Here is a 25,511-nt window from a genome sequence, read left to right as displayed (position 1 = left end):
AATCAAGAGTTAATAATCACGTATCTCGAATTGTGTTTGCTTCGCTATGACGCTAAACCATTCGCACTTCGCAGTTCGGGGCAGAATGAATCGCTTGTTGGAAACCAAACGGATTCTTTTCTTTGTTGCCCCTCGATATCCCCACTACGCACGCGTTTATTAGATGTCCGCGACAGTTGCCGCGTATGCATTCTTCCGAATATTCGGCGAAAGCCTTACGCTTTGAAGGTATAGCGTTTTGTGTCGCGAAACCAATGGAAAGTTCCATGGTCGAGTGCCACCACATTTACCCTAGAAATGTCAAGACTTTGAAAAAAAAAATTTAAAAAAAAATTATAGACATAGAAGACTGTTCAGTGTGCGATGAAAAAGAAACTTCAGCAACCGGAAACGGTATGGAAACACATGAAAAGCTATTTATTATCGAATCAGAGTTGAATATTATAAATAAGCGTTTACGTGAGGACAAAAAGGAAAGAAATTATCGTTGACAGCAAAGGGTGAGAACCAACGTATCGAAACTGGGCCCGATGAGACAATTCGGAGAGAAATAGATGCAAGTCCCACACCTGACAGGACATTAGTTCATAATACTTTTAGGGATATGCTAAACGGCATATAATGAAAGGACAGGTAAAGACGTCATTTCATCTCGTCATTGATCATCGTATAAGGCATCATATAATAAAATGTACGGAAGAAGAAGCAAATAGAGTATTAGGGACTAAGAGAGAACTAGATGCATTTATTGCTCTGCTATATGCCCGCGGTGCATATTAGGCAAAAAATTTAGATGTCTCATATTTGTGGAATAAAATTTGGAGACCTGCATTTTTTTCAAGAACAATGAGCAGGAATGACTTTGTTGAAATTATGAGGTTTATAAGATTTGATAAGAAGAGCGAAAGAAGCCAACGTTTACGAACCAATAAATTTGCAATAGTATCTACAGTACAGGGTCAATTTACAGAGAATTCACAAAATTGTTATAAACCTGGTGCATATATTACTTTTATATAAAGAATCGCGGGAAAAAAAAACCATGCAATAAAACTATCAACAAGTTCAGATTCATTACTACAAAAAACTTGTCAAGTAAAGAATTGTAAAGGTTACAAAATTACGAAAATTTGTTTAAGATGCAGGAAATATTTATGCGGTAAATGTACGTCTGATAATAAGATAATTTGTAAAAAATGTAGCAAAGTTGAATAAGATATATCTCTATATAAATAAAAGTGTAATTCTATTTAAGTCTATAATTGAAATTAAACAAAAGTAAATTTGGACGAAATTTTATGAAAGTTCATCATTTTATATACATTTAGTTATAAATTAACCATTATCTAAGTTAAATAAAATAAAAACTATTACTTCTTTAATCATCGGTCATTTTGACCGCACTCGGTAGGAATAGGTATACACGAAGTGTCGGTAGGTTTAGTGTTAAGTGGATAACCCTATATATGGGATATAGAAGCAGCGGCCTACAAAGGCAACGAACTAAAAACGAAGAAGCCTGGAAACGGATTTGCGGAAAAGCACGGAATCCGTGGATTACGTTCTTATTCTGTTAATACCGAACGACAGAACGTACGTCGGGCGGCATAACGAAACCTATAAATTTCTTGCCTCTCGAAGGTTTTGGGATAAGTGGCGTGTCTTCCCTTTGTCGTCCCTTTAATTCGTTTAAATGTGTCAACTCCGGCGAGAGGGAATAGGGGTATTACCAATTGATCCTCTCGGAAGAGGCGCAACATACAATTATAGTTGAATTCCACTTAGGTTCGTTTAATTATCTAATTATATTTTGCGTCTCTCCCTCAAGATCAATTGGTGGACGTTTAAAGCATCTAAAGACAACCAGAAATTCGGAAAAACGAGCATAAACTCAAGTACTGCAAGAGAAGAAAAATTGTGATTTATTTGTTATGCTTAATCTATAACATTAAAACGAAGTGTAGCAATTACACAAAAAGACCTTAACCTCTTAGGTACGATACGCCAGTACAGTGTCATCTTATATTACCACGCGCCACTACAAGCGTTCTAACTTATCATCCTATGTTATATAAAGTAAGTTTCCAAATCGCATTTGCAAACATATCTGCCTGCATCATATATAATTGCTAGGTCATAAAATTGGACGAATGTCTTTGAATCTTCCATCCATTCAAAATGGTTCCAAATGGTTCTCTCTTGAATTTCTAAGTTGTTGCGCTCGAAATAAATAACTATCTCAAATTAAAATAGCGAGAACATTTCTTTCTTTCTTGTATGGAGCTATAGTAAAGATTGTTTTCTATTTAATGCATAAGTCTTTACCTTATCAGATATTCTTATTTCCAACGAATCGGATTTTCTATCAATTCTCGAGCTTTATAAGTCTGTAATCTGATAAAATCTGAATACGGTGATCAGTGATCAAGGCAAATAGAGTAATTGTTTTCAAGGATAATATTTCTAAAGATAAAGGATCATTTGAATTAGCTAAAAGAGCTAGAAAATTAAGGACTATTTTTGGACTTTATACCTGGTTATATGCCTGGTTTGGATTCCATAGTCTTATCTTCGCTACACCTTAGAAAAATCTTCTTATTTTTTCATCATATTCTACTTCTGCATCTAGTAAAAGAGAGATTATCGACCAAAGACTATTGAGTGAGTCTTATTTAGCACCTCTCTCAAACTTTTAATACAGACATTCAAGAACGTCCGAGTTGGAACTTCCAAACTGATCTATAGATTTTCCTGGCAAAAGTTCCACCATTAACCCTTTGACTACTGTTGACGCCTAAGGCGTTTAGAAAACTTGCGCTTGTGACACTGTAGGCGTCTGTAGGCGCTTAACACTTTGACTGTCACGTTGGTCATATATGAAATTGTATGAAAATTGACAGTTAGGGCATTTTGAATATAACCGATAAATAGAAGATACTTTGAAATAAGAAGTGTCCCATTGAACAATTAAACATTTTTATTAGAACATCAATAAAAAAAAAATTAGAACAAATCTTGCATCTAACGATGCACTATGTGTTTGCATCCATATCTTTGAGGGGTAATCTACGAATATTATTATAAACATACCTTAGAAAATAATCGTAAATGCTGCTTTATAATCATATAATTGAAGTTAGAAATGTGCATGTACCTTGCTATTATATATAGAATGAGCAAATACTGTCTACTAATATCTTTTACACGTATCAACAATATATTCTGGACGTTTTATTTACAACGAAATAACGAATGCGAATGGTTTGTTGAAATAAACGAAGCCTTGTTATAATATGTCGCTATCAACTGTTACCAAGGCGCCACGGTGATCACCCGTGACCACTAATAAGATAAACGGTCCATTGGGGAAGAATGTTGTCTTATATCATGAATTTATTATTATTTTGCCATTATATGCTTTGAATGATAAAAATACTCCCGTGGCGTCCTGAACGGAACATGTGATTTCGGCGTAACAGTCAAAGTGTTAACCAAGTTCGGTCCACTGACACGAGAAGCACCTATAGGCGCCCGGAAAATTTCGATCTCGTTTCAGTCAGACGTAAGTAAATGCTAATTCAGCAATTACACATTCCGTTAGTCATATATTATTTAAATATGTTTATTTATATTTTGCAGTTATTTTTTGTTTTATCTTTAAAATAACAAAATGGGATAAGAAAATGGTCAGAAAAAGTGCATGCAAACATGATACAACAGGTGATTCTGATTCTGAAGAAACAAATGGTTTTGAAATGTCTTTTCCTTTTTGCAAGCGCATGATTAAAAAACGTCTTTTAATCTCTTCATCAGAATCAGAAGAGTAATGCAGAGTATTGCACGAAAGCTGCACCAAAGCAAAAGAATGTAAAAATAAATTTTACATTCGAATGACGAGAATAGTGGAATCAAAGCGAATGAAAAGAGCAATCATCTGTTCTCGATATTTTTCAAATTTTCTTTTTGGAAGAACTCGTAGAATTCATTGTTGAGCAAACTAACAATTATTCTGAAAATAGTACAAGAGGCGATGTACGTAATTCTAATGCGACTACTGTTCCCGAAATGTATAATTTTTTGGCTATTACCATGCTCGTAGCACGAATACATATGATATCTATATCAGAATATTGGTGTAAGGATAAACTGATAAGAACAGTATCGTTTGGAGAAATAATGTCAAGGGTTCGATATACATTATTACGAAAGAACCTGCATTTTTGTGATAACAACATTAAAAATCACGATCCAATTATGAAAATACGCTATATTCCTGAACAATTAAGAACATCCTTTAAAACTACATTTTATCCATAAGAAAAATTATGTATAGATAAAAGTTTTTTATTTTTCAAACAATATATACCGTAAAAAGAGCAGGTTTGGGATTACATCCTTCGTCTTGTGTGATAGCGTGACAGGCTATATTCAAGATTTAATTGTATATTCCGGAGCGAACATGATAATTTCTGAAGATATACCAACAAAATCGATAGGAAAGTCTAGACAAATAGTAATGACACTTTTTGAAGCATATCTTGGAAAAGGTCACACACTCGTGACCGATAATTGGTACAGCAGCCCCAATTTGTTCCTCGAGTTACATAAAAACCTAACCAACGCATATGGAACGATAAGAAGAAACAGATTGAGTATATCGGAATTGAATAAAAACATACACAAAGAAGAATGTGTATTTCGTTCAACAAAAAATATGTTAGCGTTGAAATGGATGGACAGAAGGAAAGTGTGGATGATTTCCACCTATCATTGCTCCAATATGATTGATACAAACAAGATACATTACCTAACAGAAGAAAAAATAATCAAACTACAATGTATAATTGACTACAATAACACAATGGGTGTGGTTGACAAAATTGATCAGATTTGTTACAGTCTGAATTCTAGCAGAAAAAGTTTAAAATGGCACATAATACATATATTTTATTATAAATTTCATTTATATTTAATAAAATATATTTAATAAAACAAGTTTTACAAAAATACAGCTCAAGTAGAATACATGAATGCAAATCAAACGGTAGAAGTGCTGATAATGAGTCTTTTCGTTTGACGCAAAGGCATTTTACGTCTGCATACGTAAAACACGGCGCAAATGTGTAGTGTGTAGAAAACATAACAGAAGAAGTGAGACACGTTACGAATGTTTCATATTGTACCACGCTTTACTAGATTATTAAACATATCGTGAAAAAAGCTTAATGTTAGTGTTAAATTTTACGTATATACACTAACAATTGAACGTAGAATGCAAACAAGTAAATAATATTGTTTTAATGTAGTGGAATTCTGTATTTTGATTATTTGAATATACTTTCTTAAAAAATACACGCCTTGCGACTGATTCGTAGTCAAAGCTTAAGGCCTCATCATACTGCTTGATCGAAGAATCACTCAAAGAAGATATAATTTCTAATGTTTTTTGGAAACACTTCTTAGATCGAAGCCTTCAAAATAACATCGTGCAAACCAGAGAAAGTTTCCGCCATGATGAATGGAGATTCCTACTCGAAAAGATTAATTTACTGCTTGACATAAAAATTAACGGCTCTTTCATGCCAGCCCGGGATTACTATAATTCCCGTCGCCCTTAAAATCATTAGAAATGGAGAAAACGCGTAAAAAGGCTACTTCAATTTAATGCGAGTGCGTCTATCGCACAACTATTCGGACCTTTAAACCACGAGACATAGATAGCGCTTACATTTTGTGTTTGTACGATTAGTTTGTAAATAGATCGATCTCGGACTTATCAAGAAAATTTCCGATATTTGTTAAAGCTTTATCTAGTCTACGAGATTCTCTATCAACTTCTGTATTTTCTCCGGATCTTATATATGAAGCGTAAATGCAAATATCTCTCTCTTCATACCAAGATTAAATTAAACGCGATAGATTATCGACATTTTAAAAATGAACTTCCCCCATTCTATTAACATAGTAATGTAATGATGGCTACTGTATTATCAAGTCGTAGTAAAGTATCGCAGTTTCTTAAGTCATTAATAAAACATCGTGACCCAAGACAGGCTGCCTTTAACTCGAGATCACTTGTTGGCAATTCACGCTCCTCTTGCGTCCAAAAAGCATGAGATCTCTCATATCGATACGCTGCAGCCTATTCAGATAAGGAGAAATCGGGATCAATTTTGAGTGAAAATTCTGTAAATTTCGAGGATCTATGTGCACAAGAAATATTTCGAAACCAGCATTGTAAGTCCGAATTCAAATCTGACAATTTCATATTTCTATCATAGTCATTATCGATCAACTCTAGAGTTAAATATTTTTCTCGTTCCAACTTTCTTTTGTGCACATGACTGTATTTTTCAGCGGATCAACACGATACCAAATATCCAATAAATTTCGCAAAGTTCCGAATCTTGTAGGTTTTAATATTTAAAAATCTCTTTACTAATTTTTGCGTATATACACTTTTCTCTAAATTTATGGTCAAACCGAGTCGCTTTGAACTATTACACGTCAACTCAACAAATCTTTTACATTGCTCGAACGAATACCTTTATTTCTTAAGTACGACCGGAAATATTTCAGTATTTTCGTAAAAACGAAAGATGCCATGCTTAATCCAAACAGTAGACAATTGAACTTGTAACATGTTATTAAAATCAAATCTGAAGGATTTAGTTCAACTTTGTTATGGGAATTAATATTAATAGACGTGTTTAAGGCCAACTGTACTCATAAAATACTCAGCACTGTTGATGAGAATTTTGATGCTACTCGCTGGATCTCTAATTTGATATTAATGAACTCGTTTAACTTTTTTGAGTTTAAAATTAGTCGGTAACCTCCCGCAAATTTAGGTGTTAAAAATATATCCGAAATAAATTGGAAAAAGGTACGTTCAAAAATAGCACCTTGACTTGCTAATTGACTAATAATATCTATACGTATATTAAATTCTTTGTTCGAACAATTTCTATTTGGCTGTCTGTAATTTCGAAAAACTTGAGAATGAAAAGGTATTTCGTAACCGCATAATTACACTGAAATCGTCGGATATTGTGCCAATTTTTTAAATTTATGAATATAGTTTTTAAGTCGACCGGATGCAGAATTTACTGGAGTTATGTGCAACCCTTTTTTAATGTTCACACGTTCGCGAAAAGACAGTACCAAAGGGATGTCGAGGGATCAGCGAGGGGCGTAAATCTTCTGGATTTATGTCGATATCGCAAGGCAGTGTGGTTGCCTATAACATCTTATGGCGATACGAGGGATGACTACGTTGAAATGTGCATTATTACAGCGAAAACAGAATATGTTCACTAATAGATAATATATATAAATATATAAAAATAATGATAACTACAATTTGAGAAAAAATAGATAACGCGTAACGGACGTGAGTTGCGTGTGAATGTAAAAATACGTGTGAAATGCAAAGTATTGAGTGAACGTTTGTATGAAATCGAAATTTTTTGATAGATGATGGGTGTGTTTGCGAAATAACTTCGAAGTGAGTCATCTTCAAATTGCAGAAATCTATCAATTTGGAAGTAATAATGGAGACAACCGCTTTATTCTTATTTTACTGAATTTTGTAAGGAAGAGAATTACACTGTAATTAATACTTAATTGACGTCGCGTAATAAATTCTATATATTCCCAAGAGCGACCGTAACAGGTAATAAGCTTGGAAAGCATACCGATTCTAATAATATGTACATACATACATGTTGGCAGTAAAGGAACAGAGTCTAGAAACGTACTAGTCCTTGGTAATGTATAAAGGCAAACTCGACGAGGATATTAATTTTCGAAACTGACAGATACACCGTCCGATAGATTCATAAACTTAATATTAGTGTTACTGACCGACTTACATTTATGGAGAGAGGGAGTGTACTGTTGTTCAATATCAAAATATCAATAGAGAAACAGGAAGCAGAAAAGTCAATCAGAAAATATTATATAATCGAATTATAACAGATTTTTATTGATCGAAATTTGGTCGAGGTACATTTTAACGTGACCTAGGATAATTTATCGTTATTCATAGTAATTTATCTCCTCAGAAATTTGTTGCGAGCGCAATTCTAGCGACCCCATTTTGTTATTATATTAAACATTCCCGTTCAAAAGTTGAATTCCGTAACGAGCTGTCGACCACTCGCTAATTCAAAAAGCAAATTGTTGTCGAACGTTGCGTAAACCATAAGCTGTTTTAACAATAGAATCTGTTCGACCTTTCATTTATTAAGAGCATTTTACAAAATTTATCGGAAATTTTTCCGGAACGAAATTGTTGAATTACATACAGTCTGAACGTGTAGACCATTTGTTGAGAACCCTATCGTCCCATCCTCCGGCGTATCGCGAAAAGTCAATAACGTTACATAGGAGGTTTTTATTAAATATGAGATTGTGTATACTAGCAGCATCTGCTTCCGTCAGGAGATTTTTTTTATTTACTACAATGATAAACTTACCACGATATAGATGTCTCTCTGACGAAATGTTTAAAGCAGAGACAATTTTGGGAGCGAGTGTGATTACATTATAAAAATTCACGAATTTTAAGTTTAAAAATTTATTACGGCCAAATAGAAGTATAATTAAATTAAATAACAAATTATTTGCAAATAATTTATTTGTGTTTCTCACAAAAAAAAAATGTATTTCTCACGAAAATGTTAATATAATATAATACATCGTATATTGATATAGTATAATGATATAATATAACACACTATAGTACATTTAATATATATTTAATACTATAGTACACTTAATAATATAGTAGTATAATAATAATTTAATAATTATAATAATTTTGGTCATTTCCTAATCAGTTTTCCAATTTTTTTAAGTTTTTATAAGTGTCCTCATGAATGTAGGTACATGTAGTGCGGTATTACGATTTGTCCTTGAACATAGAATTGGAAAAATGTCTACTAAACGTGAGAAATGGATTCCAATCAACCTGTAACTAACTGAATTGCATTCGCCGAATGAACATTAAAGACAAAACATGAGACATAAGAGACGCATATGGAGATTCCGAAGAAAATTGCCAGTAAACATAAAAAGTGAGTACATTGTATTATGCGATAAGTCAGAAAGAAAGCAATGAATTTCTCGTGAAGAAACTCCATAAGAGACACCGACGAGTTTAAATCGAAATATTTTCTATACCATTAACTATATCGAAAAATGTTTCAAAGAAAAGTTGAATGGCTTCAAGGCAAGCATATTCTGATGTTATTAGTTTTTCTGTGGGTGCACGCGTAAATGTCGTGTGAAGGTCGACTTTGCTTTTTTGAATTTTTCGAAAATCGTGTACCTTTAACACGTTTTGAGCCGCACGCTGCCGCACGTACGTGGCCGCGTTTCCCGCACAATATCAGGAAGTAAGTACATTGTGGATTCGCATGATTCTGCATACGTGTAGCCTCGATTCTGAAACTGCATCGGAAGGTACTTCATAAGTGTGTAACGAGTATTTTTAGCGATATTATTGTTATATACAATAACTAAAACATGAACAAGAAGGGTGAATTCACGTTTCATAAACAAAAGACGATGATTCATATTTCTTGTTGACACCTCATAACAAAAAGACGACGATTCACAACCGCGGACATTAACGTTTGGTAAACACAAGCGGACATTCACGTCTTCTGTCCAAAAAGTGAGAATATGTTAATGATTAATCGATGTAGCTCGACGTCTTCTGTAAATAATTATTAGCCTACTTATGTATGTCGGAAAACTATTAGTTTAATAGGTACTTTAACTTTTGTTTCATTCAGCTTATCGCATAAAAAACAGGAAAAGATGTAAGGCACTGCCTGTGTATCTGTTTTAACGTAAACGAACATTAATTTGGATTTGGTAACTTGTAATAGTATACAACATTTGATCTAAATTTATCGTGTTTGTTACGTAATAGGAGATTGCTGATTTCATGATTCTCATTATCAATATTAAAGTCATTATTTTTAATACTAATTTATTGTTACAATAATTTAAGTTATCATTTACACATATAATTGTAAAATAAAAAAGATGGTATGCCGTTGGGGGTAGCTATCCATATGTTATTTAGCAATTAAACTAGAAAATTTTACCGAATGTCCAACTGGACAAATTGTAAAGTACAAATTAAATAATAATAAAAAAAAATATATAGATCCTGAAACTATTCCACTGTATATATGTATATTAGGAAAAATGAGACAAATTGGATTGCTGCAGCGTTTGAATCGTTTTTAGCATAATCATCCTCGCTTTACAATTATTATAATTTCATGACAATAAGAGAAGAAAAAGGAAGAAAAGACAATTTTTGAGATTTTGAAACTATTTAATCCAAAACCTCCTTGAAGAAACAAAATTATTTTTGATCTTATTTAACTAATTAATTTTGAAGAAAAAAATTAAATATGTACTTTGATTTTCCGATTCTTTTGTTATATGATACATTTTATTGTTTTTGATCACTTGATTTATTGAATGACTAATAAAATGTAATTTCCTATGAATGGAATGTTGCAACAAACTACGTATTAAACATTTGTTTTATTATATTCTAACGCAAGTTTCTAACTCAAGCACCTTTATATTTCACAGCACGTGTAGAGCTTAAAATATCTGAGACATAGATTAATAAGCCTGAATTCGTGTTTCTGACAGATAAGATTGAACGGGCGATTCTTCTCTTTCTTTATTCCTCCCTTGTTTTAGCGCATAGGTACATTTCTCTTTTATTCAAACTTAATCCAAGCTGTATCCATTGCAAGATTACGAAAGAAACTGTAATAAACATTTTTAATGTTTAAATTTTTTATTAATATTAAAAAGGACATTTTTATTTCTATAAAATGGTATAGATAAATTTTATATGGAAATTAGAAATTGAAACAACATATCTATAAATATTATAAAATACATATAAAACTCTCTTTCATTTATATAAGTACCTGTTATTAAGACATTATTTACACAGAGCAAGCATAGCAAATAATATTAAACTGAAGAAAATAAGGAAATAAGAAGGAAATATTTACACATTATTATTTCCTAATTTTTGCTAACCATATTTCTGATTTACTATATTTTCATATATAACACATATCATATATCATATATAACACAGTCATGAACATTCATGAACTAAGGACAAATTATTCAATGTTACATTAACCTAAATCACAAATTACATTTAACAATTATATTTTGAAATATGAATATTTACATTACGGTAGCTTGTATCCACTTCAACTTACCGTTACGATAAAAATAACGATGTAATAACCATGTGGAAAATAACGATAGCCGAAACACTATAAATAGTGTTACACTTCTCGATCGATTATAGCTAAATTTTTATAATGAATATTTCGATCGAATATAACTGATTGCACGCGATATACTTGTGCATACTCTGAGAAGCTTTGAAGATTAAAGACCAAGAAAAGTATTGCTGATAATGAACAAGAGAGAATGATAACTCGAGTTCATACTCGGGTATATTTATAAAATATTAGATTGCGCGTTATATACGAAACAAAGAATTTATGCTTACTCAACACAGTTTGCATGTTATGAAATTACATTGTTATAATAAACATTTTGTTTATTGGATAGACCGATGCTTATTATGTTCTATAAGTATAATTTGCAATCGATTTACGATTCGTTTTGGATACAGATGATTCGTTTATACAGAGTGATTCATAAATGCAGATTCCATACTTCCGCGGTTAAATTTACTGAATCCGTTTTTACTATAATGAGGAAAAAGAGCGAGAACTTTGAACATTTTCTTTAATCATTCACAATTCGAAAACTAAGGTATGTAAAACATATGTTCATATGTAATTTTTTACTTGCTTTAGTCTGTATCTAGGTACGATGAATTATTTATGACTCAGCTTTATATATTGTTACGTAAATTTGTTATATAAACAGACATTTCAAGAACATACTGGGAATAAATTTTCATCATTTCTTACTTTTAGACATTCATGAATGCATTACATACTCTTTTTTTTTATGAAATTAGGATATGATTTTAACGCAGGTAATTTTCTCACTTGAAACACTCTGCTGTAGTCATTTATGCGAAAGTGAATTTTATGGAGAAATTACAGCATAACATTTATACTTCCCGATTAGTCAGGCAAACCTCGAATTATTGCCCGAATCCCTATAATTCGAAAACCTTTGCATTATTCATTATACTAATAAATCACAATATTTAATGAAATCGTCTTTGGCACTAATGATATGTTTAGATCACTATGCATATTTTATAGTATTTTTTCACTATGCTTGCAACAAATATCTTGTAATTTTGACAATGATTACAAAACGTATTTGCACACTACTGTTTTCATTTTAACACTTGCATACCTATTAATCAAGTCCATGTGCACCAAATTTCGCATCATTTTGTAGTACTTTCATACGAGTATAAAAGTTTGACAATATGGAAACGAAGATACACATACACATTATACACTACCGTACATCAATATTTAAACACTTGGTCCAATACAATCAAAGCATTAATATTTTTATACTTTTAACGCTATAATAGAAGAATTTTTGCCATAACTAGGATCCAATGTTCTGCCAAACTGAAGTTGAAACAAGGAATATAAATAGCTTTTTTTACACGAGGAGGGGAAAATAGCTTTATGCATATCCACTAGCCACACTGCTAGGTTGTATGGGACTCAAAATGGTAATGCTCATATGATGGATATTCGTCACTCCACGGTGCGGCAAACGTAATACTTTGGCAATCTAATAAATAGCTGGTACTACATAAAATCAATAGAAACTTTAAGAATGCGATCGAGAACATATTTTAATCAGTCTAAAATCTTAACAATTAACAGGTTACATTTGACATTTAAAGTCGCTTAACTCAGATATTTGTGAATGCAATTTTCATCCACTTTCAATTGTGGCTCTTTTATTTCTACTAAATATCAATTATTGTTTTTTTTTTTCGATATCCACTAACTACATATAGTTGCTTAAGATAGGATCGGAGGCGAAAATTATATTAGAGAGTTGTATTTGAAGTGTATCTTATTTATATATTTGCAATTGTTTGAAAGTATTCAAATACTCATGCACAATAGTATATATGTAAATAAAACCTGACAAAAAGACGCATCATTAGGAGATCAAGATATGTACTAATACCTTTTGTTGTTACGGTAGTGTGTACGGTTTTTCAAATTCGTTTCAGATTTTATCAATATAATCACGATAATCTTACCTCATAACGGTCTTAATGAAATTTCAAAAAATTTCGTATAACACACGATGATATATTTATACAAATTTTCTACGCGTAGAGTGCGGATACCCTCGTGGGCCACTATTACATATAATAAAAAGTTATGACCTGATTACGTTGATTTTTAACCCTTTTGCTTTGGGTGCCGCTTATAGGCGGCGACCACGCGACGATCGGCATACACCATGAGCATACACCCATGTATCAGGCATACACCACTGCCATCTGTAGTCAATAATATATTTTTTCGTTCGGCAGAACATTTTCTGTTGATTTTATTGATATATTGGATTAATCGCTTCTTAATAATTACTCATTGTTGAAACAACATCACAACATTTCACGCAATATATTTCATATATCCAAACGATCATATAGTATTTCATACTAAAAAATCTATTAAATCCATTGAAAGTGAAACAAAGATTGTTTTATTATTGTTTTATTCAGCACAGTTGTTATTTAAGACTTAGGAAAACATTTATACAGCAATCACGCCACTGTGCGCATTTGCGGCGCGCGCCTCCGTACAGGGAGAAGCGAAGGATTTAAAAGCCAATATGCAAGATATGAATGAATTTATAGTGAATTTGTCAAGCCTTGTAAATTTTCTTTTCCTACAAGCTTTATATTTTTAGATTCATTGACATCGAAATTATAAACTACTAATCTACATGTTTATTTCTTCTGCCTTGAGAATTCTACGCATATTTACATAAACAATACGAATATTTTTGAACGAAGGAAATAGTTAATGTTACAGCGACATCTATATTTAATGATGAACAACTTCACGTCACTACATGGATTTAATAAATATATAAAACGAATAATGTGTAACTATAATAAAAACAATCTGCAATCTGAAGAGACTATAAATACGTACAAATTAATATGAAATTGGCTGTTGAATATCAAACAAATTGATTAAATGAAATTTTATGTTTAATCGGTTGTTAATAACCGTATCAGCTATTGTGATATGTTATTGGCGACTTAGTAATTGTATTTTATTAAAATTTCTTCAGTTCTGTTTTATAGAAGGAGAATTAATATAAATAAGTGGATGAATGAAATTTATTTATACTATTACAAGGAGGTTGTTACATTTTTATTTCTAGTTTCTTACACTTTATTTCTTACACGTATATACAGGGTGATTGGTAACTGGTGGTACAAGCGGAAAGGGGGTGATATTACGCGAAAAAAGAAGTCGAAAATATAGAATAAATATTTTTCGTTTGAGGCTTTGTTTTCGAGAAAATCGACTTTGAATTTTCGCTCGGTACGTGTGCGGTACGTTATAACGGATCTCTCTGTAAATCGTTGTCTCGATGGAAAAATTAAAAAAAAAAAATTAAAAAAAAAATTGTTATTCCATATTTTCGACTTCTTTTTTCGCGTAGAATCACCCCCTTTCCGCTTGTACCATCAGTTACCAACCACCCTGTATATTCTCACATTGAGTACTTAATTTCTATATTACATTGCTATGAAGAGAAATTAATATTAAAGTATGATTTAGTATCAAAACATTTGTTTCAGATAAGATGAAGTGATGCACAATTTTTTTCGTATTACATGTATGACATAAAAGACTTGTTTTCGATATTCATGAGTGAGTTAATTTTGTGTGATTTATCTTGATTCTTGAAATTACCTGCACTTGCCTTGAAAGGGAATTAAATGTTAACTTCTTTTCATAAAAATTATATGTCATAATTAATAAACATAGGACATTTATCGTTACAATAATCCTTTCAAATTGCTTTTTTTTAAGTGGCAAATTTCATATCTAGTTATCCTACATTGTGACGCATTTACTTAAAACATCGATACTTACAATCATGATCAAATCAATCGTTTCAAATTCATCAGAAATTTACAAAATACATACTGACACCATAAATCATAACTACGCTTCTATACCTACCACGTACGTTAGCCTGGTAACAAATATTGATTTACGCTTTAGAATGCTAAAGGGAGACTATTGTTTAAATTTATTGTATTGAAAACTCGATACAATAAAAATAAAACAGAGATATATATACGTATATATTTAAAAAAGCGGACGCCGTTCAGTTTTATTCCGTTCTAAGCAAACAAAATCGTATATTTTTTCAAAAATTAGTATTTTTACAGTATGAATAAAGAAATACAAACCTACAAAAATGAATAGTGGTTAAATGTACAATTAATGTCAATAAATACTGTGACTTATTAGTATAACGAATAATTGATTGTTTAAATGGTATAATGCCCTTTGCAATACCATTGCAACGCTATCGAAGTTTCAAAATATTTTGTATTACGTACGTACATAATAACGGTGGCTTGCTGTACAAATATTGTGTGTCCAATGTAATGTTTTCGCGATACAAACAATTCTAAAAATTCAATGATACCTCATAATTAAATAAATACTTCTTGCATTGTATTTATCTTTATCAATGCTATTATAAAATTAATTGCAAATTGTGCATTAAATGTCACATAAGAAGATAAAATGTCAAAGGTGGGCGTTTCTCGAAAATATTTCTATACATATACATTAAATGCAGTAAACTGAAATATTATTTTTGATAAATTTATGAAGTAGACTTACATAAGTATAATTTCCATACATCATAAAGAAGCCGTGAAGAACATTTTGCTGCACAGAAAAACTGAAATTTTTCGAAAACAATATTTGTGTCATAAACCATCGATATTACGTAATATATATTCATCGATCAAGCGTCCTTCGTGAGTCACTATAAGTTTTCGATGATCGTGAGGGGTAATTGTTTGTTAACGTTGTCAAGGAGTGTTGTGAGCGTTACCAAGGTATGTTAAGGAAAAAGTGAGCATGGAAAACATTGCAACGACAGTTGAGAGAGTCGGAGTTGAATTTATCGTTGTGTGAAGATCGTTGTGTTGTGTCGTAGAAGTAGTGAGTAACGAATACGTGAAACGGGGTATTATATTCGATTTCGTGTGAGTGCAAACGATATTGTATAAATCACACTGTTACCTACAAACTAATAATATAACATTCCTACATTTATCCATTTCACAAGCTTTATCTATGTAATGTTTCTAACGAATTATTTCCATCATTTTATCAATGTCCTGTATTTCATGTGCCAACACAATCAAATACTCCTTTTGGAAAGCTACCACAGGCTGAAAACACCTATCTTACTACTACCATCTGTAAGGAAAACTAGCGGCTTTTAGGCAACGTTCACGAGAAGAAGCCACTACCTTCGCCGAATATCTACATAAAATATCTCAAACCGAAGAATCAAACGCACTCGCAAATAGCACAATTACGACCCTACTGGCAGAAACAATCCCAGAAGATTCATAAGACATTAAATATCGCAGACATTAAAATTAGAAACATCTCCGCTTGGACTTAATTAACGATAAAATTATTAAAGAACTTTCTTCGAAAGCAATCAGGATGCTTATAATACAATCAAATTTAATGCTATACTTGGAATTAAATACTTCCCTACCCACCCTACGTTGCCCTATGCTATATATGCAACATAAGAAGAATGTTGAGTTGGCTGTATCGTACTGACCTATCTCGTTACTTCCAATAATGTCAAAAGTGCTTGAGAGGATAATATTATCTAGAATACTGGATATCATTTCATAAAAAGGTCTTTTTACGCACCAATTTGGCTTCTAGAGAAATCATTCTACGATCAAACAAGGTAGGTAATAGAAACAAAATTACTGAAGCTACAGAACAGAAACAATATTCCACCGCTACATTTCTCGACATCGGAAAAGCGTTTGATAAAGTATGACATGGAGGCCTGCTATATAAAATAAAACTAAACCTTCTTATCGCCTTTTATCATGTAATAAAGTCTTATCTCAAGACCAGAACATTTTTGGTGAAAATACAAGGCAGTATCTCTGACATTCACAAAATCAGACCTGGCGTTCCCCAGGGTAGCGTCTTAGGCTCATTCTGTATACCTCCCTATACCAGTCGATAACTCTAGTGGTCCAGATAGTGCACTATTCACATTTGCAAACGAAACAGCCATAATAACCACTCACGATAATCCCGTGGCAGCTTCTCATTTACTCCACAAACACATCGAAACTTTGAACTTTGGCTAAACCAACGGAGAATAATATTAATCCTGGACAAATGCAATCATATTACTTTTACGTTAAAGAAAGCCAGTATACTTCCCATTATGCTCAACCATACTACGTAGCATACTACAAACTAAAATAGTCATTTAAGTCCGTATCTGAACTCCAAATTTACCTGGAAAAATCACATTCACGAAAAGATAGGACAAACTCAGATTAAAAAGGAAAGTATGCACTAGTTTACTAGTAAGCATTTCAAATTCGATTAAGCATTCCACACACGAAAACACACTGTTGCTATACAAATCAATCATAAAGCCTTCGATCTATAATTCTTAAAACAGTATATTCGCAAAGACCTACATAATAAAATCGGTTTTCGAAAAAAATAAGGCGACTATGTAGTCATTACAAGAATCAGTCTAGAAAATCACCATAATACGGTAACCAAGGAACTTCATGTATCTGATCAACCCAGGTGATTATAGAAAAGACACTCGATTGATGTTCTCCGATTACGCACTAAATCTTTACAAATTCCACAATGTTTAATTGCAACAATACGGCAACACAATTGATATTAACTTTTTTTAAATGGGATAACGTGTCCGTCTACGTGTTAAATGAACCTACGCCAATAAGCCAATTTACCGAATGAAACAAGTTATAAAACTTTTACGGGGAAAAAGGAAAGAAAAATATACCAACGTTGGTTTATTAAACTTTACGATTCTCATTTTTTTAATAGCTAACAATTCCGTAGAAATACTATCTCCATTTGTCAAGTGCACACAATAGATTGAAATTCTGAAAGCAAACTGGAATTTATCGGTGCGAAACGTAACTCGATCCAGTAATTCCTGGAAACACAAACACGATCTCTTATATACCGTTTACGTAATTAAATAGCTTGAAGATCCGTTAACTCGTAAAGTACGAGAGAGTTTAGTTTAGCAAAATTATACGTAAACATTCTTATAAACTCGTTTCTTATACATTCGTTTCTTTTAAACCGAGAATTAAACAGGTTTATAAATTATAACATGAACTTTTGTTAGTAACAACACATGTATATGTATGTATATCGAGTAAATGTAATCAAATTTTATAAAAAATATATAAAAATTTATTTGCCGATAGTGCTTCATATAACACGTTTTTATGTACATTTATATATTTAATAAATATTATATGAATACATATGAGAATCATACGAGAAAATTATAAGATCACTTTTGTCGATTTCCTAACTTCTTATGAAATGGTTGAAGAAGAGAATAATGTGACAGATAAAAAGATACATATATGTAAACTGTTTGAAAATATGTGATACGAATAGAAATTTTGGAACAATGTTTTTGTTTGTAACAGAAATAGTTATTAGAGTATATGTTCGGTTGTATTAGTTGAATATTTGCCGGCGACAGACTAGAAAAATCAAAACATTCATAAGTTTTATATTTTTTTATAGAACAGAAATAAATTCTCCTGGAACTTCCATCGGCCAAATAGGCATATATTCCAGTAATATTTTATGTATTTTTTACCACTTTCTACTGGAGAATCTTTCTTCTTATGTTTATTTCATATAAGACCGATTTAAATTTTCCATATTATTTACAAATATGCATATTGTTGCGTCGGGGCCATTCAATGCACGACGTGGTTTTTATACATTATTTATTTACAGACTTTAATATGGCACAATAATGAAATCAACAACACGACCTATACGCTTTTAAAAATATACATTTTTGTATAGAACGAGACGGGCTCCTTGAAGCTCGGGGACCAATTCTCTTTTTAAATATTCACAATCGTTAGCGAAACGACCGCTCGATCAAACAATCGATCTATTTCGCTTCTAGAGACATCTTCAGTACGACTGATGTTGTACACAGCAACTTCGTATTGTTGCAACAGTATCATAGCATTTTATATCTCAAAATTTTATATTTCAAAAACTGTAATATCTTTAGCTAGCTTATAGTACTATTGCGTTTGGTTATAAACTCTTTATCGGAGGTGACATCTACCTGTGAAAATCTTCGTGTTGGTGTTTCTTTCATATCTGCAGCTTCGACATAAGCATAACAAGGCCTACTCTATGTAAGTACATTATTCTTTAAGATCATGATAAGGGAGCTGTGAAATTGACATTCTTACTACTAAAATTGCTACTACCTACTTACTTAGGAAAATAGGAATGTTTTTAAAACCAGTCATATACGTTGATACACCAGTGATACAGTGATACACCAGTACATATGTAGTTAGGCAGATATGGAATCCCTTTCACACTTCATTCCTTCCATAGCAATGGAATCTTTTCATATCGCGATTATTCTGTTATTCAAACGCATAATTCTCAATCGCTGTTACGAAGTGCAAAGGTAAACGCTTTTGGTTTTAGACAAGTCGGTTTTCAAATTGATGTTTTATAGATAAGTTAATAAATTGAAAACTATTTATGTTTAACACTAAGGTTTACGGAACGTCAATTTGACGGATTTCAAACTTCGAAATGATATACCCCAAAAAACCATAGCATTAATTTTAACCATTTTGCATCGTAAGTTAATTATTTATTAATTATTTATTTATTTATTTATTATTGCTTATTCCGTGCCTTTCGGCTTTGGACGAACTTTCGGTTTTACATCTCTTACGTCTATTTCTCTTCTTATATGTCTACCTCCCCTCTTTTCCACTCTATTCCATTGCACTACCTTACTTATTCTACCTCTAAAAACTAAAAATTAGGAACTATAAATTAGCAACTAATGACTAAAAACTATTGCAACTTTGGTCTTTAGCCTCCTTGCTGTGCCTCCTTCTTGTCGTTTGCCCTTCTCTTCTCTATTATTGCTTTCAGTTCTGCTAAACCTTCTCCAGTCTCGTTTTGCGTGTTTGCTATGTCCTTTGGTCCTTCCGTTATTTCACATTCCTCTATTACATGTCTTAGGTTTTCTTCTTTCCTTCTGCATAGTCTGCATCTTTTTTTCGCTTCTTCTTTCCAGTATTCTCTTGCTTTGGTCTCGTGTCCGCATCTGAATTTTGCCAGTATTCTTCTGTCCGTCCACTTCATTCTCCCTTCTAGGTACTTTGGTAATTTTTCTTTGGCTATGTTTCTGTAGTGTATATTATACCTGGATTCCCTTATCCTTTTCCCCCTCTCTTCTGTTTCTCCCTTTCTTCTATAATTTGGTCTGCTGTCATCCTTTCTTGCTCCTCTCCTGTTTCTATCTGCGTCCCTCCTTTTCTCACCTCTTCTAGTCCCTTCTTTCTCTATCTTGCTCTTTTCCCTTCCTGACCATTCCCCCATTCTCTCTCTCTTTCCTTTATACACTCCTTTACTAATTTCTTTTTTGCTTCTAGGGCTTTCTCTTTCTCTTTGCTCTTTTTCTTTTATTTCTATTATTTTGCATTCTGCCATCAGTATATAATTTGGTGTTGTCATATCTAAGTCTAATATCCATTTCGCATATCTCCTTTGAACTCTGTTCAGTCTTTCTTCCATGTTCCAGCACCATACCTCTGCTCCAAACGGCGCCACGCTCTCTACCAGTGCTCCAAACATCTTCATTCTCCTTTTGTAGTCGTGTTTGAATATTCTTTCTCCCACGCTGCATGTTTTATTCATTGCTATTGTTGCTCTCTTTTTCCTGTCTTGTATGTGCTTCTCATCACTTCCGTTTTTCTGTAGTATATACCTTAAGTATCTTATCTCGTCCACTTCTAATTCTTGCTCTCCCCACTTCCATTTTCTTTGTCTCCTTTTGTTCCTTTTTTTCAAAGTCTACTTTGAAAAAATTTTGGTCCTTTCCGTGCTCAGTTCTAATTCGGCTTCCTTTAAACATTTTTTGAGCCTCTTTAACATTTCTTGTAGCTCCTCTTCTCTGTCCGCCATCAGCACAATATCGTCTGCATATATTAGTGACCACACTTTTCTCTCTCCTACCACAATGCCCCCAGCTTGTCCTTTTCTTAGTTCTTCTTCCAGACCTGCCACGTATATATTGAATAACGTCGGGCTCAATGGGCATCCTTGTCTGACTGCCCTCACAGTCCAAAATTCTCTTGTGTTGTGGTTCTTGACTCTCACTACATTCCTTGTTTCTTCGTATATTTCTCTAATCCTTCTCTAATCCTTCCCTAACCCCAATCCTTCGGATTAGTTTTTCGCTAATTCCCATTTTCTTCATTTTCTCCTCCAGTTTCTTTCTGTTTAGCCTGTCGAACGCCGCTCTTAAGTCCGCAAAGCAGGCATATAATTTCCCTCTTTCTTTGCCTAGCTGCTTGTCTATGATGTGGTTTATCACATAAACCGCATCGATCACTCCTCTTCCTTTTCTGAATCCAAATTGACTTTCTTCCAATTTGTCTTCAATCTCTGCCTTCAGTCGTTCGTCCAGTATCCCTGCGTAGATCTTGTATGCAGTATCCATTAGTGTTACTCCTCTGTAATTCTTCGCCACTCTCTTGTCCCCCTTCTTATATATCGGGCATATCACTCCTTTCTTCCAACTCTCTGGTATCCCCTCCCCATTCTATATTTTCCTTAACAATTTCCATAACACCTCCTCCACTTCCTTCGATGCATACTTCTTAGCTGGTAAATCACCTCTTCCTTCCTTATATTTCTTCTCTCTCCTCCGTTATCGTAAATTAATTATTTCATCCAAAGAATTTATACACACAATTATTTTTTTCTAAGCTTTTTAATTTTTTAAATTTATATGTAGTATCTCTACGAACCCCGGCAAATTAACGGTCTAGCTGATTTCATAAACAATCCTTATATGTTTGCTTTGTTCGTAAAATCATTCCTCTAATAATAAATATAAGAATTTGTTTTTTTTATTGTTTGAGTTACACTTTACAATTTGTTCAGTTGGACATTTGGTAAATAATATAAGAATAAAAGAAAAGTCTTTACTAAGATGCCTCCAATTCGTTACCTCAATCGCGTCTCGATAATGTAAACTAAAGCGGATTGTATGGCCTGAGTGTTTTCGTCTTCAACGAAATCGCTTATGCCTACCGCCGAAGAAACCCCTAAAGCAAGAGACGATCTTCAGTATTATTTCTGCAGTGACAGTGTAAGAACGTTTTTCAAAGATAGTGTGCAAAAGCTTCAGTTATTGTAGTCAGTCTCCGCTTATTGTAAGTATTTACAATAGGGTAATTGAATTTGGGCTCAATATTTTTTTATTTTGACCAATCTCCTTTTTCTAGCAATCATGAGTAAATCCAGGAGATATAATAAGATATTGAACAAAATTGTGAACATCAATGAAGATCGTTCTGAGGATACCTCCGAAGAAGGTCAGTATGAATTAGGCCAAAGCGTAGCTGACAGTGAAAGTTTTGAATACATTGAAAGTGGAGAGATAGAAGGATCTTCGGATAGTGAAGAGGAAACCTTCTTGAAAGTGTGTCGTAACAAAAAAAGGATGCGTATTCTTTCTAGTTTTGACTCCGAGGATGAGAGAACGAGCATTCCAAGCACATCCCAAAACGTAATTGGTGAAATTGAAATTGCAGTTGATGGGACACAGTGCATAAAACTGAAAGCAGGCGGATCTAGGGGTAGGATGCCCGTTCGTATAATATTCAAGGATATCGCAGGGCCTACTAGCTACGCTAAGAGAAATATTATGTCTGGTTGTGTAACTAGTGCTTTCGAATTGATAATTGACAGACACATAATGGAACACATAAAAGATTGCACTGAAACCAAGGCACATCGAGTTTTGAAAAAAGACTGGACAATTACAGTTGCTGAGTTACGTAGTTTTCTAGGAATTCTATATGCCCGGGGCGCATATGAAGCGAGATCATTGAAAGCTTCTTATCTATAGTCGAAAAAATGGAGACCTGCTTTCTTCGCAAACACAATGCGCAGAGATAAATTTACAAAAATTCTGAGATTCATACGCTTAGACAAAAAAGACCAATGATTCGAAAGATTATAAACAGATAAATTTGCGCTGATATCCGAAATATGCAACAGATTTGTAAGCAATAGCCAAGCTTGTTATAAGCCATATGAGAATATCTCAGTAGATGAACAATTATTTCCAACGAAAGCCCGATGCATGCTTACGCAATATATGCCAAATAAGCCTCATAAATTTGGCATTAAGTTTTGGTTAGCAGTTTACGTCCAAACAAAATATATTTTGAATGGTTTCCCTTATATGGGGAAAGATGAAACGAGTTTGTAATATTAAAATTAGCCGAACCATATTTACAATGAGAAAAAACAACCTTGGTTGGAACCATCCGGTCGAACAAAAGAAAACTGCCAAAACCAGCAAAGGAAAAAAAGGACAAAGTCAAAACAAAGTTTGGTGTGGACGTCGTTGACCAAAAGGCACGCAAATATAGTGTGAAAACAGAGAGTTTCCGATGGCCCCTTCAAGTTTTTTTCAATATTCTAGATTTGGATATTATATGAAGAGTGCACCGGATCGAAAATATGCAGAAAGGAGTTTATATTTTGTATAGCTAAGGAATTAGCTGGAGAAAACAAGGAGAACATTTGCCAAAGATCAGACGCTTCATTTCTGTCACCTTCAACGTCAGTGTGCGAAACAGTTGCCAATATGATTACCTTAATAATATGATAATAATAATATGACAATAAATATGATTACCCTATACCGTCAATATTATTGTTATCATTTCCGTGATAATTTTGAAAAAAGACTTTTTACTTATTAATAATTTATTTAAACGTTAAGCTTAATAATGTTCAATTCAGACTTAATTTGAATAAATCGATTTTTTAAAGAAAATGTGTATTTTCGTTTACCCGTCAATTTGACAGGTCCTCGTAAAGATAGGTATATAAGTAACGGTCGTAAACCCAGTGATAATAAAGGGGTTAAATATACACAAAATTACAATAGTTACGGTATGGATGTCTACAATTAGGTGTATAGCGGTTCATAAAAGAGTTTTATCGTGTATTATATAACAACAGCAACAATGATAATAATATATTTTACTATTTACTATATATGCTACCTTATATGTTTACTATTTTTGGTAAACATTCATTAAAAAAGTCACGTGTAAAGCTCAATATTTTGAATAATTGCTTCCTATACATATAACCGGCGATCGGCCTTAATTATCGGGTTATATCCAAAATTATCCTGTTGCTTGGCCTCAAGTTTTCAGGCTGGGTGTGGTTAATAATAATATTAATCCAACGCTTTGTGCATCTTGTCGATATTATCGATATTAATTAGAATATGTTGATGTTACTGGCAAAGGTATTAATATAAAAACGATCGCATAAACAGGTCTCGACACTTGCTAGGGAAAATTGTTCGAAGATTGGGTCGTGTAAGATCAACATAGAGATCAATAAAGTTCTCATTCTGCGAGACAGACAAAGATGAGCAAAGTATCTCTGTCTGTATCTGAGACATTCATAACACATCACGTATACGCAGACCAAGTCTCTTGTCTTCTATGTAGATCTTTTATGATCCATTTTTCTGACTGTTTCTTCTATGCTTTCGATATGAGTCTCGAGATCTGTTTATATGATTGTGAATATAAATAATGTTGGCCGGATTAATATTACTACTGACCCAATCCAGCTTGAAAACTAACGCCGAGCGATATTTCTGCATATAACTCGAAATCGAAGAAGAGTCTTCTCCTATCAACTTGCAAGAAAATTCTTAGCTTATAATTTAGAAAATGACTTATAATTTAGAAATTAGTAAATCTGAAAATATAGAAGTTGTCAAATAAAACAGTTTTACGAAGTTTGACAATTCTATTGTCAATTCATTATTGTTTCATATTTACTTCTAAGAGTCAATTTAATTGCGTCGTAGCATTCTACTATAGCATAGCGCTTTGTATCGCGAAGCTGTTAGGAAGTTCCGTGGCGAGTGCCGCCACAGTACCAGTGATAACGTTACATAAATAAAAAAAATATAAATGATACAATGCAATGTACGCATTCGACGACTTCTAACGCCTATCCGAAACCTGCCTGAAGTCAATCGGGAAATCGAACTCTTCGCCCAGACCGCGTAACGTATCTATTCCGGGTGTTTTCTTCGTT

At 32.9% G+C, this 25,511-nt stretch overlaps 1 protein-coding gene across 1 annotated transcript; it reads left to right on the top strand.

The window, feature by feature from the left end:
* Positions 1–22,659: 22,659 nt before the first annotated feature.
* On the top strand, positions 22,660–23,280 carry LOC138185726 (uncharacterized). The gene has a single exon (XM_069124888.1). The coding sequence runs from the start codon at positions 22,660–22,662 to the stop codon at positions 23,278–23,280; it is 621 nt and encodes a 206-aa protein (XP_068980989.1).
* The last annotated feature ends 2,231 nt before the right edge of the window (positions 23,281–25,511 follow it).

This window comes from Bombus flavifrons, chromosome 12, assembly GCF_040668555.2.
Source record: "Bombus flavifrons isolate JBK064 chromosome 12, iyBomFlav1_principal, whole genome shotgun sequence".
Lineage (NCBI taxonomy): Eukaryota > Metazoa > Arthropoda > Insecta > Hymenoptera > Apidae > Bombus > Bombus flavifrons.
Note: the sequence above shows the minus strand (reverse complement) of the source record. Positions and strands in the feature narration are given on the sequence as shown.

Bases quoted from the DNA above. Each gene is read 5' to 3' on its own strand.
- LOC138185726 (XM_069124888.1), top strand. From the start codon at position 22,660: ATGAGTAAATCCAGGAGATATAATAAGATATTGAACAAAATTGTGAAC.